Here is a 20,694-nt window from a genome sequence, read left to right on the forward strand (position 1 = left end):
AGAGTGGAAGGCGTACGAACGGGCGCGAGAGAGAAAGAAGAGACGTGACAACTGGTTTAGAAAGGGTAGTTATGAAACAGTGATTTTCGTCCCAATAACGCCTGGTTCCCAGATTAAACGCAGGTACATGAGAGAGATCAAAGCCACAGAGTTTAAGATCAAAGTTGTTGAGCAATCTGGAACAACCCTTAAAGCCATGCTCCAAAAATCAGACCCTTTCAAACAGAGGCGATGCACCAATGCTGACTGCCTTCTCTGCCGGACTGACGGAAAGGAGTCATGCCGAAGTACGGGTGTTACATATGAGTTGGTTTGCCGTGTTTGTAAATCGAAATATGTAGGAGAGACGTCCAGAAGTGCGTATACTCGTGGTAGAGAACACTTCCATGCTTTGGAACGGCGAGAAGGGAGCTCTGTTCTGTGGAGACATTGTTGTGAAAGGCATGGTGGAAATGAAGTGGGCTTTGTAATGAATGTAACGCGGGTTTTTCGTGACGATGCAATGTTGAGGCAGATAACGGAGTCTGTACTGATAAATAAGGTTGAAGAGGGCAAGTTAATGAATTCCAAAAGCGGGTGGAATTATGTCAACGTGCCTAGGGCAGTTATGGCAATGTGACAGTTCTAGAGACCTGGTTCAGAGAGGCTACTTTTCGTGTGTTACTACACGACGCGCGCGTTTTTTCAAAAATCTTTCAAAACAAATTTTTAGTTTTTGTTTGTCATCAACTGACGAGGTCGTAGACGAAACTAGTTTTGAAGTTTTCGCAGTAGTGTGTTGAAAGTAGAAGTTAGTTGGAGTGTTTTTTTCACTTACGTGGTTTATATGGCGTTAAGTAATACTTTCTTAGCTACGGTCAGTATAATTTCACAACGACATTAATAAACGATTATTAAAAAACCACACTGCCAGACTTTCGCTTCAGTTACTGGAAAGGACTTCCTACATATTTCTGTTTCGATGGAAAGTTGACCGATTGAAAAACATGGGTCATTCAATCTTGAAAAATTTTCATGAAAACGTCAGGAGCTATCAGAAAATGTTCACGCTAGTATCATCTATATCAAAGTTTCTCCGTTGCTCATGATCACGCGCGATTCCTGACAAATCATGGCTTTCATATCCTAGAAAATATCAGATAGCATTTTCTGTGGTATTCTCTTGAACGAATCGGAAGTTTGAAATTAATATTCAAGAGCGGAGTGTATGACGTAGTGACGTAGTTATTGAATTCTTACTAATGGGGAAGTCCCTTTGCGTTTCTTAGAAAACTCGTCACAATTTCTGGTTTATGAAGGAAAGTTAATGTTTTCGAATCCAACAAAAACAAATGTCCTCTACATATTTATGGCAGGGAGATCTCAAAATTTAGGTTCCTGTTGGGTTTTTCACGAGAATAATGGATTCATTTTGAGGGATGGCGAAATCGAAATTTAATAATATGCCGCGAGGGAAAAGTCCCATCTTAAACACTTAAGGTCTGTATATAAACCGGCATTCTTCCTCAGCAGTTAACACTTAACTATCACTGAAAAGTGCATATCACTAACTTTGATTGTTGGAAATCTTGATTTTATGGGGGAGAAGTCACAACTAGGAAATGAATCCATTCAATCCTCTGTTCTACAACCGAGTGTACAGAGTGGATCGAGAGGAAACGAGTGTGAACAGCGAGAGACCCGAATAACCAAAGAAAATTTATACATGGTATTAGCGCTTTGGATGGAAACTTTTCCGGTCAAAGCGGACGAACAGCCAAGTTTGACGGAAAACAACGCCAAGAAAGTCGGTGTAGTTTTCGTATTGCCAACCGATCGTGTCCTTGCCGCTGACTGTAGTCGAGATGGCGTTCACGGAGTCACCCGAGTCATGGTCAACCACTGTGGTAAGCTTGAAGGTTGTAAAGTGTTTGTATCCCGGAAGCCTTGTTCCCTTTGTGCTAAACTCCTCGTACAGTCAAGAGTTTCCCGGTGTGTTCTACCTACCAATTGAACCAGAATCGGAAAACGAAGGAGAAGTAGCGAGAGTGGATAACCTCTTCAAAAATAGTTCCGTCGGTCAATCCGTGTTCATTCCTTACGTTGAACAAAGGGTTTTGGCTAAATTCGAGAACAGGTTACCGGAAGAGATAACACCAGATGACATCAGTGAGTGTCGTGAAAAGCTCTTGAAAACATGGTGGAGCTCCAAGTGGTCTGCTCGCGCTCAGGAAAGTCTTCCTTGGCCATGCTTTGAGGGTAAGATGAAATCTCAAGTTGAAAATGATTTCATATCCTTGATGAAATGGATCGCCGTTGTCAAGGCGCCTATGGACAAAGGTGTTGCTTTCCGTAAGGTTAAACTTGCATCTGATTCTCGTGTTGTTCCTGTTGACGTTGCTGACGACTTCCCAGAATTTAAAACAGCTTACCACATGATGGTTTTTGCCAAAATGCTAGCTAGACAGACAGATGACCCCAAGACTGGCGTGGGAGCTGTCATTGTGAAAGGTCGAGTTCCGGAGATAGTTTCTCTGGGTTGGAATGGATTTCCATCCAAGGCATTGTATGGTGAGTTTCCAAGAGCTTCCGATGACGACAATGCACTTCAAAAAAAGTTCCCTTATGTGATCCACGCCGAGCAAAACGCTCTGCTGGTAAGGAACGTCAAGGATTTGACAGACGGAATACTGTTTTTGACCAAGCCTCCATGTGATGAGTGTGCTCCGATGATCAAGCTCAGTGGCGTAAACACTATTGTAATCGGCGAAAAGATAAAGGAGAGTCAAGGCGGAGAACTGTCATACAAACTAATTAAAGAGTACATTGGAAACGGGATCATAACCTGCTATCAGATGGAGACCACAAAGACACCAGCAAAGCGACTGGCTTCTGATCCAGAAACAAGGAAGAGACTAAAATCGAGCTGATCGATTTCAATCGACAGTTCTGTTAACATTAAATGATACAGACTTCTCTCTGGTTGAGGAAATTCATCTCATCAGTTTTTTTACTGACTCGTACTCAGGAAATATTAACCAGTTCCAATGAAGGATAATAGTTCTTTATATCCCCAACAATTGGAATGATTCCAATTTTGTAAAATCTACTCAGATCCACCTGGGAGATTGACAGAAGGACCACAAGTAATGTTGAGTAACTAGACTTTTGTGTGCTATGGTGAAAGTATTTCTGGTGAAAAAATTTTCCTCATTTTATCAATTTCTGTTTTCCATGTCTGCTGTTTCTTCAAATATTTGCTGAATAGAGAAGACAATTGTATAATAAAAGGATCTTTTTTATATCAACTTGAAAGGATAAGTTTTATGAACAAAACTAGCATTCAGTTTAATAAAGCTTTTGTTTAACTGTACACTGAATGAATCAGAGGGACTTCTCTCTAACGAGATTTCATGGCTCTCCATCTTTTTCACGAAGACTGTTTGTCTAAAATCAGTTTCATTGAAGTAATATCAATTGTAGTATCGCTCTTGAAATGAAAGCAAACTGATATAATTCCAAAACGTTTCCCCCGCATAACATTTGTTTATCTCTATTTCTGGTTTCAGATGTCAACTGGTACTGCTTCTCAGATCCCGATTGTATTTCTGACAGCGAAAAAACTTTCCCCTCAACGGAGCTTGTCCCAAAAAAATAAATGGCATGTGTGACCTGGAATTCCCGAGTCCATTCCAGGCTTTTAATATTACCCAGCTTGCCATGCGAATAGGGTTGTTTTAACTCCCATAAGATTTTGCGGTCAGCATTATTCTGTTGAAAGCACATGGACTACAGGAGGATGGTTTCAATCGATATTTCTTACGAAGTTCGTTTTCCTCGAGGACCTCAGCTTTGCTTGTGTAGCTGAATTGAACTTCTCAATATTCAGGTATAATTATTTCCTTAAGATTGCATTCGTGGAGGTGACTTCAGAGGTTTTGCTTAGTCGTCGCTTGAAACTTCATTGGACCATGGAAGTCATGAGGTTTTTGTTCTGAGATCGTGTCTTGAAAATTCCACCGTGATGACTAGGATAATCCCAGCTCGCTTTGAGTTTCTTTACGTAACGTTGAAGAAAAAAGCATTCTCAATTTTTTCCCGTCTGAGTGGAGTTATTGTTTTTCAGAGGGTCGAATGTGTTCATGTATCTTTAAGCACTGAACTGCAGTGTTAATTCCACGTACATTCAAGTGTTTTGAGTATGTCGTTCCATTTTTGAATAGATTCCAAGCGTTTGGTAGCGATGGCGGTTATCCAAGGGTTCAGAAAATACTGCAGAATCTGGACCTCTTTTGCTGTCCAATAAAACTAAGGTATAATATGCATAGAGGTTAAGTCAAATTATTTCATGAGCATCAGGAATTACACGTGCTTGACACCCGTTGCTGCAGTACATGCGAGTGGTACTGTGGCATCTCGTATAGATGGGTTGCCCCTGACATACTGACAGCGATTCTCTCTCTCCTGTAAACCTGTGGTAGATCGCAATTTGGAATTGTAATGGGCAAGAATTCTGTATAACCCCATACTTGATTATGCATTCAATTCTTGGATAATGGAAAGCAGAGGCAAAACAGATTTCCTTTGGGACTACGGCTTTGTTTTTGATTGGTATGGGGTTATACGGAAATCTTTTCATTGTAATGGCTTACCTGGAAGTGTGTGGACTTCAGTTACTAGATCAGCAACCTCTGTTGTTTCTTTGTCTATTTACATGTAGCTATTAATTTGTCTTTTAGAGGCTGTTTTCTCACTGTGCATAGGGTTCATTTTTCTTATTTAGTTTCACTGCTGATCATTATTCCAGTGTTTTTTCTTTGTTTGAAGTAGTTCAGTGTTCAGAGAAAACCACTGTGATGACTTGAATAATCCCAGCTCGCTTTGAGTTTCACATCAGAAGCGTTGAAGAGAAAAATATTCTCTGTATCACTGTCTGAGTGGTTTTTCTCCTTCACAATTGTACCTGAATTTGATTTTGGTACAGTTTGTTTAAATTACTATTTTTTGAAGCCTGTAAGGAAAAGTAAATCTGTCAATTTAACAAGGAAGGACTCTGATGAAATGCTAGAGTTTGAAAAATCAACTCTAGAAACTCTTAACAGTGGCCAAGTTACATTATCAATTCAGTTGATAAAGTCTGATATCTTGTAATACCCCCACCGTCATAGCACCAAAGTTTCTTTAGAAGCTTAACCCCTTTATTCACAACTTTTGTCAACTAGTCTCTCTTTGTGTTCCAGCTTTAAATCAATTTTACCTTGGAGGAGTCACTGACCTCATATCAGATTCTCACTTCACTTGGAATAAGACAACCTTCACATTCTGGTAAACCCAGTTCCTTTTACAGTACAAGAACAAGTATTTTGTGCTGTCAATGAAGAACAACATGACAAGCATATGTCTGAATGCTTCTGTTGAAAATTAATAATCAGAGACAGCATCACGTAGATGATAAAAATGATTGTATCAAGTGTCTGTGCTCTTTGTTTGTTGTGAATACAAAGATTGTTGAAGGTTCATATAGTATCCATTTGTGTAATGCCTCATGGCAGAATCCTAGGCTATGTGTTTCTTAATTTTCATCTGAAAAGTTATAAGAACTATTCAAGGTACTTTGGCTAAGTGGCTTCTTTTTTCAAAAGTGAAACAGTTCAACTTTTCTCAAGAGTTCCAGTTTCTCCAAAGACAACTGGAACTAGGGCTTTTCCTGTTGCAGATACAAAAATACGCAGAACTGATTGTTAGCTGGAAACATGCCTGTATAGTGTAGGCATTGTGCAAGGTTCTCCCTAAATTTTGGAGTAGGAGAATAAAATGGAGTAGCTGGTAGAGGAATTTATAACGGTGTGCAAGTGCCTTCCATGCGCCTCTGGCGTGGGGGGGGGGGAGAGGGGAAGATATGGGAGGAGGGAAAAGCTAGGAGAAGCGCATTTTTGGCGCATTTCGAGAGATGATCGTGCCACTGATTATAGAACTTTTATTAATAAACCACATATACATTTTTGAGTAATACTGCAAAAACAGCTAGTTTGAAAATAGTGCACGTTAAGCAGAGCTTAAGGTGTCTCGTCTTCAAAGTCAAACTTGAAGTCTGCATCAGCATTACATAATTACCTGGAACATCCTTTTTCTTTTTAGTTTTTGACGCTGCCAGCTGCCAACTGCCACATCTCAGCCAGCCCACGCTGCCGCTTTTCCGCCATTTTGCACGTGTATACAGAGTATGTTGTCTTATAAATGTAGATTCCTTTTCGTTGGTAACTGCTGCCTCGCAATCTGAGCCTGTTTCGTTTGCTAGACGTTTGAATGTTCAAGTGACGTCGGCAAGTAGATTCAAGCGATGGTGTGGCGAAATTCTTGATGAAACTTTCAAGTTTATTCAGCCAAAAGCATTTGTGGACACTTGGCTCTTTAAGGAAAACTTAATTTATTTTGGAATATATTTACCCAAGGGGAAGTAGGCATCGCAAATGGAAAAGTTGCCATTGGTTGCAAAACAAAGTATTTATTTTTTTATTATTTGGATCTGAGTAGCTGGCATGCCCAAGATGACTAGCCGGCGAATTTTGCTGGTCACTGGGGCTAATGGAGATCTCTGCATTACGGTGTAAACAAGATGCTTATCTGCGCAAATTTTCTTCTTGGTTAAAAGTGAATTAGTTATGATGTGAATCCAGCTTGGTTTTGCTGGATCTACATTTGACTTGCATATGTAAAACTTTTGTTTTGACTGTTTCAGGAAACAGTGAAATTACACCACTTTGGTTATACTTGAAAAAGGTTTCGTAATGAGATTTTGTTCTGTTTGTCCAAGGTTTTGGCCAAGCCTTGTGATGCAGTACAGAGTGGTTTACACTATGCTTGTAAGTGGTTTTCTCGGAGCAAGTTAAGTTGTCTTTATTTGGTGTCGTTGTAGTAATCCAAGTATGTTAGTGTTTGTCATGTGATGAGATATTTCACAGACCTGTTCTGATTGCTTGTGAGGAGTGTGAATGTCTGCTGATGATAAACTTCCTGTATCATGTAACTTTCCAATTTTAACTTTATTTCAATTAAATGGTTTGAAAAGGAGGGAAATCGAAGTAACAAATCTACTGTCAATTCTCAGTTTGCATCTGACTGCCAGAGAAGGTGATCACATGTAGTTTTCTACACCAACCTTAGAGTCCAAGGAAAAGCAAAACTAGTGTGATCTCAGATTACTCTTGACATTTATTTAGGAATTGCTCTAATTAAGCATGTACATGACATTCTCAGGTCTCATTTATGAGAAATGAAGAGAGTCTTTGCATTGTCTCAGCTTTCTCCGTCAAATTTATTTTATTACTCATCCACTTCCCTCTATGGTACTGCAGATCTGAAAATGGTGAGGGTGACTGAGAAAACATTGCAGTTCGAGAGGAAAGTCAGAAAATAAGGTTGTTTTGAAAGGTATGTTGAATAAGTTAATGCTGACAAAAGTAAAATATTTCATTTAACCCATGGTATAAAATGGATTATGCAACCCATTTTACCTAAAGTAGATTTAATCTGTATCTTGATTTGCCAACATTTGCCATTCACCAGCTATTTATTGAGGATTTCTTCATTGTTGATAAAAGGCTCAAAATAACACAGAATGTTGTAACATTAATCCAATTTTCTTTTCAAGTGGAGAAATATTTTAAGGACATTTCAAGCTTGTGCTAGCCTTATAGATTGACAATCATTGAACTTCTCTGTAGTGAATCTTGTTTCTATTAATGTACATGTACTTTACAGTAATAAAGTTGTGATGGGCAGTGAAGAGATGATGTCTCGTTCGTATGAACATCTGATTAAAAGTAACCTCGCAGAGCTCTCACAAAATTAGCTTTTTTTGTCAAATTGTAGAGTCTGGAAATGGAAAAATTAAGCAGGGTATGTTTTTTCTTTCTCAGTGACAATGAACAAAAGATTTTATCAGGTTTGAATATGTCTTATGTCATGTACACAATAGTTAAGATTACATAATGAATTGATTATTTGAATATTGAACCCACTAGTAATTTCAAGACTGCAATAATGGATGTATTATTTGAATATTGAACTAGGTAGCTGTAAGGATGTTCATTTATGTATGTTGATTTAATTTATACAGTTTACCTTACATCTGAGTTCCCGGATGTATTCATCCGCTTCGCTTGATTTGCACTCAGCTTACAAGATTAAATGTTGTGGTTAGAGTCTCTGGTGTTTCACTGTCTGTCTTAGCGAACACGTTACAATAGCTGTATTCATTATGAAAAGGCACTGATCATAGTTCAAATCAGAAATTGACTTGTGATTTGAACAAGGATTTGTGCTATTCTCTTTTTGCTTTTATTGTTGCTGCTTTGTTGTTTTGTATCTTACCAAATTAATTGTGTAAGATTCCTTTACTGATTAAGTTGTTATTGTTGACAATTCTTTGGTTTAGTGGAAAAATAACTGCTCTAGGTTTTTTTTGTTTTGCTGCTTTTTCTGATTCAAATGTGTTAAAAGAATGTAACAAATATTTGGGGCTACCTTTTTTCATGTATTTATTCCTTTTTTATCTTACAGTGGGAACATGAAGGACATGCCAAACACACTACTATGGAGGCAGAAGGAAATCCAGTCTCAGTCTTCGGATATTTTCTTTTGCAATCCTCACTTGAACTTACATATTATTTACTCCTCATGTTCAGTCTGAATTTAAAATAAAATGATGTAAGGTTAAAAATCATTTTGTAAGAGTTACTACCTGTAATAAAATTTATTAATCCTAAATAAGTGGTTGTTTGGTCTTATATCTTGACAGCAGGCAATTAACAACCTTGAACCACCTGAGTAACAATTTCTTTGCCTGTTTTGCAAGTACTCAAGAGTTATGAATAGCCAGATACTGTAGTGTAATTGGATAGAAGAGCATTCTCAGTATTAATGGCCCTGTGTATTTCTAAATTGATATATATATATAACTAACTAACTGCAGACAGTACTGTTTCGGCCTTCTGGGCCCCATATATATATTCTAACTTCAGTACGTGGAAAATTATCTGGTTTGAAGCAACATAAGCTTCCTTTTGCTTGAGACAAAGTCTTAATGCCATCTTTTATGTTATGTCTTATGAAGGTGGAATGCAAAGTAGTGACTGGTGACTTGTCTTCATCAGTCTCCACTCCAAAGAAAGCAGATTGAAGGGAAGATTGCTTGTAGCCCCTTAGGTTAAAGAATTTATCCCTTAGTATTCCCTCTGAACATTTTCTCAATCAATTTTTTTCTGTCTTGGTTGTCTCATCTTGCCCGAAGGCACATCAGTCACATGTGCATGATGGCTTTGGAAATTCTTGACCTGATTTGCAATTCATTTGGGAGGTATCTGTGTAAAGAGAATCATCTTTTCAAGTATTTGTAAAATTGAACGAGTTGTTTCTATTGAAGGCTTGAAATTGATGTGGATGGGTGAACATTCCCCTTCCATTCCTTCCTATCCCTCGCCCCTTTTTTTAGTTTCTTACGCCGGGTTTAGACAATTAAGAGCCGTTACACCACCTATTTGCCAAAACAGAGATGGCGGAGTACGGGACTTCTTTAGAGAAAGCAATAAAAAGTGAACTGTTTTCGTGGGTAAGAAAGGCATACTTGAGCTCAGATGTAATTACAAACAGTGACTCAAAAGCAGGATTTTTTGCATCGTGATTTTTAGGGGGCAAACAGCTACGGACAACTCTGTTGTGGCCACAAGAAGGATGTCTCGCTTCCTGAAAACGTTGATGCAAGTTGCTACCCAGAAAACTTTGTTGTAGCGGCGATAGATGGAGGCGGAGGACATACAGCAATTATCACAGGTTACATACGTGCAATTTTTCATCAATTTTTCAGATGCAATTTTCTCTCTCGTTGGGGGAAAGCCCATCGTGTTTCCAGCAAATGACTGCCTAAAAGTAAAGGTCCACTACTCTTGTACCATAAATTATATGTTTTAACTGCTCTTTGCTCATGCACATTTGTGTCCACTGTTCTCCATATCATATCGATCCCCTAAGTTGTGAGGATCTGATGCGCTAAAATAAGTTTGGATGTTAAATCAACAAGTCAACTTTGTCAGCCCTAGAACATTGCAAAATTAACATTTTTCCTACCGTAATCTCATCCAATAATTTTTTTTTGAAATAATATCCAGACAACCGTGAGCTGTTTATGTGTGGTTGGAATAACAAAGGTCAGCTGGGACTTGGTGATACAGAGAATAGACAAGTTTTGTGTCATGTTCAAGGTCTCGGTTGTGTCAAAACAGTTTCATGTGGATGGAATCACACCTTAGCTGTCACTGGTAACACTCAGTTTTAAATTTGCTTTAAGTTGTACAGCTTTAATCACAAGTAACTTATTGAGCTTGATGAATCAGAAACAACAAAAGCTACTCTTTTTCTATCTGATGAACAATTATTGTTTGTGCATCACAAATTTAGTCACATGTTGATCAGAAATGTTTCTAGTATTTGAAATAATTTTGTATTATTTATTCTTGTCACTCAAGTAGAATGTATTTCTTGAAACACTATTGTCACCTTTCTCAAGTCAAATCCTTTTGATATCCACATCTGTTATTCCTTAGTAATTACATGTTACAGAAGTATTTATAGAATTTGAAATATTTTTTGTGCTTAATTTCTTGTTACTCAAGTACAATGTATATCTTGAGATGCTCTACATTCACCTTTCTCAAGTCAAGTGCTTGTGATATCCACATCTGTATTACCTAAATTTGTGGAATATTCTGTACTTCCAAAAATTACTGGTTGTATAATGAGGACTTCTGAACTTTCCTTAATACTTCCAAAGATGACCGCCAAAGATGACCGCCAAAGGTTACTGAAAGCATCAATGTGTAGAAAACAGGACCACTTTTCTCACAGCTACACACTCATCCTTTCATTCAGTTTAAATTCTACTTTTATTGTCACTCAAATCATTTTTTCAGATGCTGGTTTGTTTGTTTGGGGCTCAAATGCATTTGGACAGCTAGGGACAGGAAGATTTGGTGGTCATTTGACCACTCCTGCCAAATCTCAGGTATCCATAATTGTGTTCCTTTTTATTTTTAATATTTACCTTCACTCTTTGGGAAGTGTGCCATATGAGTTGTATCTATTGTCTCTATGCTTTTCACAAATTGCTTTTAACATCCATGAGCACAGCAAAAAATGAAGTTTCTTTTTCTAATTTTTTGTTTTCAGTCAGCCACACCATCACTTATTTAATATAATCCACGTATATTCATTATCAATCCTTTTCATGCCTCGTGGCACATGGGGCCTTCACAGAGCTTTTCCACTCCTCTTGATTGGTTGCTGCTGTCCGCACCTTCTCCCATGACTTCCAACCTGCCTCTTGCCTTTCTTTCTCTTCTCTATGTCTCCAAGTGGTTTTTGGTCTTCCCCTTCTCCTTTTACCTTCTGGCACCCAGCTCATAGCAACATGGCAATCATTATTACGATCTTTCCTAAGAATATGACCAATCATTTTCCATCTACGAGACATCACTTCCACACTCAGTGGCTTCGTGCCTGCCCTTTCCAGTAGCTCTTTGCTGCTGACATGGTCTTGCCATCGGATTCGGAGGATCCTTCGTTGGCACCTATTATGGAATACATTCACTGCTTTATCATCTCCTTTGTTTGTCTTCCATGTATCAGATCCATAGAGTAACACTGGCACTACTAGAGTTTTATACAGCCTCAGTTTTGTTTTCCTCAAGATGTTATTAGAGATCCAGATCTTCTTTTAGTTTGTTAAAGGCACCTCTGGCTTTTGATAACCTGTTCTTCAAGTCCTCAGTGATACCACCACCCTCTCTGCAAACTTTGGCCCCTAAGTACACGAACTCATCATCATCTTCAATATCCTGTCCATTGATTATGATCTTTTCTTGGTTCTTTGTATTGATCTTCATTGCTTTTGTCTTTTCTATGTTGATTTTGAGTCCCACCCATCTGGCCTCTTCATCTAGCCTTGTTGTTTTAAAAAATGAAGTTTCCTTTTCTAATTTTTTGTTTTCAGTCAGCCACACCATCACTTATTTAAGTGTATATTAGGAATTTTTATTTATTTGGCTTCTTTATCTACTCTCTAGTAGTATTTCACAAATGAACAAGTTATCAGCATAACAGCAGGACTAAGGCATTCTTTAATTGCTTTGGGTGAGTCAGATAAAACTTCAAAAGAAAACTATGCTCCAGTAAATATGTAAGGAGAGACAAAATTATTAGCTTTGGGGATATCATTCTGATATAACAGAATTCCCTGGACAATGTGCAAGGAAGGGTAAAGTAGCTGGAAGGGGAGTATAGGGTTGTAAATATAGAATACTTCATGGAAAGTGCACGGTGTTTACACACGAGTTGTGGCGTATCAGAAATCGAACAAGTGAGCGAAGCGAACGAGTGAGATTTCCGATACAAAACAACGAGTGTGTAAACGCTGTGCAAAGCACTTTCCAGGTGGTATTATGTTTGTTATATACATACTGAAATTGAACACCCTCCTTAAATTATGACAAGCTTTATTTAAACAAAGTGGTCAAACAACAATCACTGAAAGAAAGCAGCTTCGTAAAAAGGGAAAGAGCTCAAATAAAATCCAAAAGCTATGAATCCAAAAGTTATGAATCATGGATAACGAAACGCTTTTCGCTCATGGCTTTCGCCGAGACAGGAACTTTCAATATTAACGATGGAAGAAATGCAAATATAAACTATTTGCAAAGCGAGGGCTTGTGCAGTGTGTAAAATCCAAAAGTTATGAATCTTGGATAATGAAACGCTTTTCACTCATGGCTTTCGCTGAGACAGGAACTTTCAATATTAACAATGGAAGAAATGCGGGTAAAAACTATTTGCAAAGCGATGGCTTGTGCGGTGTACAAAACCGTGCCAACCAGCCTTGAGTGAAAACTTCAACTTGCCGTACGGCTCACATGTGAAAAAACATGATACGCAGCTCCTGATTGGACTATTGCTTTTCTCACATGTGGGAAAAGCAATACGCGACATTTGATTGGTTTACATCGGTTTGCGAACGAAAATTTAATCTGCGGCTTTTCCGTGTCTAAATCTCAGTATGTATATAATAACAAGTGATACTTGTTTTAAGACTTTAATTTGCATAAACATAGTTTTGTAGATGTGTCACTTCATTTACATTGAAATGTACTTAGCAGCTAACAGAGCCCGAAATATAATTGTGACATTTACAGTGTAGACCTCATTATCTTGAATACTTGGGACAATGAAAAATTGTTTGAGGCAGCAGGGGTTTGAGAAAAAAAAAAGTTTGGATAAAAAAGTGGCATAGTTGGTAACTTAGATGTTCATAACAAAGGGTTCAGTGCAGAGTCCATACAATTTCATGCACTGTTGACGTCTTCTAATTTGTAATGTTTATCTTTCATTTAAGCTGATGGATCTGTGTGGTCTTGGGGAGCAAATAAGAAGGGACAGCTTGGCATGGGAAAAACTGGTGGCAATTGTTCAACTCCTCAACAGGGTTAGTGTATTTGTTTTGCCTGTCATGGTAATTTTGCTGGTGCTGCATCATTATGAAATCTCCATATCTCAGCACCGTAGTATTGATGGATTTTCCACAATTGCCTATAGTTCTGTTCTCAGATGGTCAGCAGATAACTGAGGTTGTGGCAGGAGCATACCATTCAGCAGCATTAACAAGTAAGAATCTATCAATTTTATAAATACTCTTTTTCAATCAAATTATCCTGGTGGTCTCTTTGTTAAAATCTCATCCAAACCAATGTTCATTACAGTGTTTTGACCATTTTTTTAGTTAGTTCTTTTCTTCTTATTGACATGCATGTCAATATGTACAAAATAATATAACAGAGAGTGGCAAACTGATGCTCTCTGGGAAGGTGTTATTAGAGAGAGATTTCTTTATTGGTGGAGCTAAAATAATATTGGGTCTTACCATACCTGTAGCTTCCCTCTTTTCCCAAAGGTATTGTTTCAGCTTAACTACCATGAGTTGACATGTTATGAGTTAGGATGGTTTGTGAGAGAGTGATGATGTGAGTGATGATAGTAAATCTGACTCCAAATTCAAGTCAACTTGAATTTGCTTAGCTTCAGGTCAAGTTTTCTGTTGGGGCTCAAATCAACATGGACAGTGTGGCAGACCCCCAGATGCCCAATCAACTGAGCATCAAATGTTTATGACACCACAGCTGATTGGTGGATTATTATCAAGTGTTACTGTAACCCAAGTCCACACAGGTTGGAGCCACCTGCTGGCTGTCACAGGTAATATTGCCATCCTTTGAAGAAAGATATTTGGCAAGTATTATTTTAAAAGGGAACATCAGATATGAGATGATAAATATCTAACAGGAAATGTACAAGTAGAGTGGTGTTGGTGATAAGAAATTTTGTATCCTAAGACCATTAATAAAATTTGATTATTGTATTAATATTGTACTTAGTATATTGTTGGGAAAGCCTGATAACAAAAATTTCAATCAGAATTTTTCAAAGCAACACCATCTGATTTTGATCCAATTTTTGAACATCAGAATGGAAAACTAAGTGCAGGACAGATGCACCATTTTTCAAACAGCATTGATTGAAAGCTAGTTAGTTGTCGATGGGAGCATCTACATAGTGTGACAATCTCACATGTTAGTCTAGACAGCTGTATGGGAATGGTAAGCCATTCATTATCATTCCTTCAAATTTCTCAGCTTCATGGTTGTACCATACTTTCCTAACTTTTGATGCTCCATTTGTGTAGTTAATGCATACAAGCTCCACTAATTTGATGTGTCTTCCAACAGAAGATGTCAGAGTGTTTTCATGGGGCCGTGCTGACTATGGTCAGTTAGGTTTGGGTGATGAGGTTGTACAACTCAGCTTTTGTAGTGAACCAGCAGAGGTTGTGCTTGTCAGAGGAGCTAATCAGGTATGCATTTTTGCTGGTTGACAAACCTTCAAAATTATAGTTTTTCATAGATTCTCAACCAGTATATAGCAAAATGAAGTACTTAAATTGCTGTATCCAACAAAGGCTCACAATTTAAAGGGTGACAAAATGGCCTTATTCTCTCTTTGAGAGCAAAAGTTAAGTGTTTTTACATTTGGACAAAGACAGACAGATAAACAGAAAAATAGAAAATAGGTTTACTAACCTTTAAAAAGTGTGAATCATGCATTTATGGTTTCTAAGTCAGAAGAATACAAAGCTCTACTGTAACAACTGTGAGTGTCCTGATTGCCCTATATGGTTAATATGTTACTTTTAGGTTTTGTGTGGTGCTGAACACAACATGGCTCTGTTAGGTCAGTAACAAACTAATATAGTATCTCTACATTTTTTCTGACTGAGACAAAGTTGTCAAAGTCTGGCTCTATTTATAAAAAAAGTTATACTACCTGGATACTAAGGATAAATTCTTTCTTTAGAGAGAGTGGTATTACCTGACTTTCAAATCATTGTTGTGTGATCCACTAGTAAGTAAGTAAGTAAGTAAGGAAACACTTTATTTATAGAGGGTATCACTAAATAGCTAAAAGCTAATGAACTTGGGGCCCTCAATTGAAAATAAGAGTAATTGTTAAGCTAAATAGTAAAATGATTTAGACACAGTTCTTTAAAAATTACATTAAAAAGACTTCTTAAATGCAGGAAGAGAATCTTTACGTCTTAATTCTAAAGATAATTTATTCCATAGTCTGCAAGCTCTGATTAAGAAAGACTTTCCACCATCTGTCTCGCGTATTAACTTAGGACAAACTAAATTAAATTTAGCGTACCTAGTATTTTTAGAGGGGACTTGATTATTAATGGACTCGATTATTATGACTGATTTTGTGGGGAGGCATAGTATGTAATCTTTGGTACTGTATTAGTGTCAATGATATGATTCACAGACCAAAAATTGAATTGTCTCAATTTGGGTACAAACATTTAATTCTTCTGTTGTCAGATTCTGGTTCAATCAGGACTTGGGGTTGGAATGAACATGGAATTTGTGGAAGAGAGAATGAAACTAGAAATATTCATCAACCGAGTGTGGTTTATAAGCTGCATGATTATATCAGCTCTTTGATCGGATGTGGAGGAGGACACAGTTTTGCTGTTGTTAAGGGATAGCAATTTACCCACAGCTGAGAAGAAATGTGTGGTCATTCAAGTTGTTGAGCATAGTCTGGAAGATATGGTGTCCAGTACCTGGTATAGCAATGGCTAGAGGTTGATTTGGTGGATTGGATTCCTGCTGGTTGGAAGCACAAAGTATAGGACCGATTCTGTCTGTCAGTCAGTCTTTTTCTTGCGAGCAGGGTAAAGCTGTCAAGTTAAGCGAGACACTCTACTTGTGGCACGTTTTATCTTTCACTTAAAAGATGCCCCTGGACAAAAGGTCATTTTATTATCTGAAACATGCTGTCGTGGCCATTGCCAGCATGTTGAGAGAGGGTCAAACGAGATAGAATGTGTGGATCTTCTGTCCAGACTAGGAAAACATTTGACTGTTAGAGTGAGGTGCCCGTGAGTGGTGTTCCTCTGTATGTAAAACATAATTTTCATGTTTTTTTTTGGTTGAATTTTTATGCAGAGGTTAATTCATATAGACATTAAAAGAAAGCAAAACTGCATCGAAAGAGCCAACAAAATACGTTTGTTCTTACGCTTATGTGGTTGATAACTTGTTTGGTTATTTTAACAGAAAACTGAATGATTCGATGCTTGTGGCATATTCAAGAGGAATTACATATGAAATGGTCGGGGATGCGTGTCGGAAATTTCTTTTATCACGTTAAACGATGACAGTTGTAAGACGAATGATAAGTAAGTTTATAAAATTAAAAAAGCACACCAAAACACTGTGAGAGTATTCGTTTATATCCAGCCCTAAAATGAAACTGAAAATGTCCTGTCTCAACTGGACAACGTGAAAAGAGACTAAACTTGTTCCATACCTGCATGGAGTCATTACGTTATTTGGCCTAAAAGGTAATGTGCCTCTTGGCAGAGTGTGGTTTTCAAGGTATTGAGTACATTAACAGGGTACATAGTTTTAACGTTCAGTGTATAAAAAAAGGCGTTCTTCTGAACTGGAGGCCTTGAACAGGGTTTAAGCTTGACGGTGTCTGGTATCGTAGCGTGAGATACGTAGACTTGCTCTTAAATCTAATTTAAACCTCGTATCGTAATAAGTTAGACGTTGATCTCAGAGCCGGTTGATATAAGTCCAATTTACACAATTTTTGTCTACAATGCGGTACGAAATGAACAACTGTGTTCTGAAACCAGGTCAGGTTTGAAAGCATCGACGGAAAATCACGTGAATTCAAGTTCACTCGGGCTCCACACGACACCCCTCAAATTCTCTAAAATCTTCAGCAAGCTTCATAATTTATACTCTTCTTGAAAGAAGGTGAAAATTTTAAAGGTTGTTTCTCAAACTGACACCTAGACATGACGTTTTCAGAATTTGGCTTTGAAAGGCTTTATCCTCTTTTTGTATACAAACCTGTGGAGGGGCGGGAGCCCGGGAGAATAAGGGATGGGAGAGGGAGGGAAGCGGGAGAACAAGGGGTGGGAAGCGGTATCTACATGAGGGCGGGAACCGGGAGCAGAAATAAATAAGGCGATAGTTTGTTGTTTACTACTGGGTATTACTCAGTCATAAACACTTACCTAGCAAAGTTTTGAAATTTCCAGTTAACATCTACCAATGCTTAAAAACATTTTTGGAGGCAAGAAAACGTAAATTTGTACCCGGGCTGGAAAAACAGCATTACTTCCGGTAAATTTGTGAATCCCTTCAAATTGATTACGTCATTGGTCATGAGATAGCATGACATGTACAGTGTCTGGTAAGTTGTAGCTGTCGAAAATCTCCAACAAAGAAAGTGGTTCAGGGTCATTCAGGCCAATTGTGACAATGTCGTCAAAGACCATAGTAATCGGTCTCAGTATTTTCCGTTGTGGCCACGAAAAATCCGTTCATGGAAGACCTCCTTGGGAGCTCGCTCCTTATCACTGCACCTCTCAAATTACTAAAGATTTTGCTTCGTGGTGCAAACTTGTTTCAAAGGCATGCCGTTTCAGTGAGCGCGCAGGAGAGTGCGGAGTGGTCCACTTTTCGACGCAGGGAACCCCAGCTGAGAAGACAGTCGCCTCAGTAACTTTCATCGAGAACTTCCTCCATCGCCTCCGAACGCGAATAAGTAAAGAATGTCCTCATCTGCTCGAAGTTGTTGATGTAAGAACATTTCTTACACTCGTTAACGAGTATTTTAATAGTGAAATGCGACAGGTGACAGACACACCTACTGTGCTGGATTGTGCGATGTATTTCGTTGAGGCAGCAGATGAGACCTTAAAGAGAATTGCTTGGCCTGGTTATATTTGCTTCGCTCGGGAGAAACAACACTATGAGCTACCATCACAGTTTTCATTCAAGTACGAAGACTTACTTCCGGTGCCACGAGAGCCAACTACGTTCCTGAATAAAGAGAACATCAAACGCCTTAACGATTGGAGGAATGAATTTGAACGAGGAGTCAGGCAACAGTCCGTGCGAAATTCTTTCACGAAAGACAAAGCTGGCACTCTCCTCTTCTATATGTACACTTCAGTGGCTGCACACGACAGCACCGAGGAACAAGCTCTTACATCAATACAGGAGCTTTTTAAGGCTGTGAGTTCTGAAAAGGAGGCAGATACACCAGTGCATCCATCAGGTACTAACTATAGAAGCGATGTAGAGCCCGTACCCTTGCTTGGGTATGATCACAAGACGTATCAGTCATCACATACTAGAATTTACGCAATCAAATGCAAATCCAAGTTTTTCTCTATCTTCATTTCACGTGCGATAGACGCAAAAGATTTCTTTGGTTCTACATATGTCATAATAGATGAGAGCTGTTTTCTCTTCGAAACATCTAGCGAAGAAGCGAAATGCAAGAAAAGTGACGTTATTTGAGAAATTGGTGAAGATTCGATACGATTATTCAACGGTCGTTTAGAGCTAACTGAAGAAAGATTTTGCCAGATCCTTTCAGACTGCCGAGGGGAATGTGATTTAGAAACAAATGAAACTGAAGAAAATCAAGAATGTTATCTTGACTCGGAGGAAGAAGAGGCTCTAACCAAAATTGGAAGACTTTTTCTAACCGCAAAGGTTAAAAGACGATTTCAACCCATCGAACAAATCTGATAATCGGTCGAACAAGACTGTTCCATCATGCTTCACTAGCAATTAAACTGAACGCTCAAAATGCAAACGGTTCAACAATTGATGTGCTAACTACGAATACTTAGTCCTACTTACGTCAAAAAGGGAAAGCAAGCGCGAATACAGAAGAAGCAAACTCTAAACGTTACGTCTACCTCTTGAAATTTTTATTTGATTTTGAATTGGCAATAGCTATTACATTACATAGTGAGCTGAGACTTTCGTCTCTATGACGAGATGTCAGAAGCGACGATCAAACTGTGATACCCCGGTTAGCGAAACTTAGTTTAGTAAACTGACCAGTAGTAGCTTTCATCGGGAACTAATAATCCCCAGCCAAAACAAAGGCCAGCCGAAATGAACAAGAATATTAACTTTTAGCTCTGTTTGAAAGTTAAACCCGGGTTTCTGATTCTCTTAATTAACCTGAAGACGGGAGCAACACAATGGAAGGCGGGAGTCGGAGGCAAGGGGGCACACATGTACGGGAGGCGGGAGAACGTGGCACAGGAAGCGGGAGACTCCGACTCCCCTGTCCCCCCCCCCCGCCCCCCCCACACACACACACACACACACACACAAACCTGTAACTCGTGTGTGCCGGTCACGCCATCAATGTTGAAACCGGGAGAGTAGCGTGATGCATGAGAAAGATGATGCCTTTGACTTCTTCGCCGCCCTGACGCGGATGTCGTTACACATGTCGTGACGTCGCGTCACGATTATGTTTGCAATGTATTGTGGTTAGAAGAAGAATGGAATGAGCACGCCTTCAAGATGGAGTGGTAATGTTGTTGTTATTAAATGTTGCTTTTTTAGAAACGAGCCTTTATTCTGTCTCGAATGATTGAGCGAACCGCGAACTACGAGAACAACAACAGATTGTTAAAATTTGAATATTCTACACCGCCCTAAAAATGTAATTTGTGGCTTAGGGGTACAACTTGATTTTTCAAAATCAGCTCTTTTCCTTTTTCTCGGGAGTAATCGCGATAAACTTGAAATTTATGGATTGATTGCCCTCCATCAGAAATGTTTCAGTTTTCACACACATGCGGTGAAATCTTGAATCCGTAACAAAGTCGTAATGTTATAAAGGAAACGAAGAAGACCCTGCAAGCCTTGTAGGACTCCCCCCAGCTGAAATCCCTTCCGTTTCTCCTCAGAGCCACGCACTTTCTATCATTTCTAGAAATGAAGGTCTGTTATGTCTGTTAAGGACACTAGTCAAAAGGCTCATTTTTTTATTAACTTGAACTACTTGCAGAGTAAGACATCACGTCTCGAGTATCACATTCGACGCAGTATAGAAACTGTAAAAATAAAAAAACAATACTTTAAGAATCTTGAAAATATATTTCGCTCTTCGAGCCTCATCAGTCAAAAAGAACCTTTGATTGATTATTGATTAGTTCCCTAATTTCAGGATGATCTTAGATACGTACACAGTTACAATGTTTATCTGTTTTTCTGTATT

The 20,694-nt window shown here is 38.6% G+C and overlaps 2 protein-coding genes across 9 annotated transcripts; both read left to right on the forward strand.

Moving 5' to 3' along the window:
• The first annotated feature begins 1,485 nt into the window (after nt 1-1,485).
• Nucleotides 1,486-3,352, forward strand: LOC111332962 (dCTP deaminase). Its single transcript, XM_022938453.2, is given in 2 exon segments — nt 1,486-1,972; nt 1,974-3,352. Coding segments are annotated over 2 exon segments (1,332 nt in total). The 5' UTR covers nt 1,486-1,576; the 3' UTR covers nt 2,910-3,352.
• A 150-nt stretch (nt 3,353-3,502) lies between these two features.
• LOC111332963 (secretion-regulating guanine nucleotide exchange factor-like) lies at nt 3,503-16,852 on the forward strand. 8 transcript variants are annotated; one of them, XM_088752896.1, is made up of 18 exons: nt 3,503-3,868; nt 4,203-4,292; nt 5,220-5,304; nt 6,118-6,200; nt 6,794-6,842; nt 7,335-7,410; nt 7,899-7,924; nt 8,542-9,589; nt 9,669-9,810; nt 10,146-10,295; nt 10,947-11,038; nt 12,102-12,165; nt 13,421-13,510; nt 13,621-13,689; nt 14,101-14,277; nt 14,808-14,932; nt 15,273-15,309; nt 15,957-16,852. In XM_088752896.1, exons 8-18 carry the CDS (start codon nt 9,533-9,535, stop codon nt 16,121-16,123), a joined length of 1,170 nt encoding a protein of 389 aa, XP_088609022.1. In that variant the 5' UTR covers nt 3,503-3,868; nt 4,203-4,292; nt 5,220-5,304; nt 6,118-6,200; nt 6,794-6,842; nt 7,335-7,410; nt 7,899-7,924; nt 8,542-9,532; the 3' UTR covers nt 16,124-16,852. The 8 variants fall into 8 exon arrangements, with proteins under 8 accessions (XP_088609022.1, XP_088609027.1, XP_088609028.1 ...); XM_088752901.1 differs by having other exon boundaries at nt 14,811-14,932; XM_088752902.1 differs by having other exon boundaries at nt 13,633-13,689.
• The last annotated feature ends 3,842 nt before the right edge of the window (nt 16,853-20,694 follow it).

Source organism: Stylophora pistillata, chromosome 3, assembly GCF_964205215.1.
Source record: "Stylophora pistillata chromosome 3, jaStyPist1.2, whole genome shotgun sequence".
NCBI classification, from domain to species: domain Eukaryota; kingdom Metazoa; phylum Cnidaria; class Anthozoa; order Scleractinia; family Pocilloporidae; genus Stylophora; species Stylophora pistillata.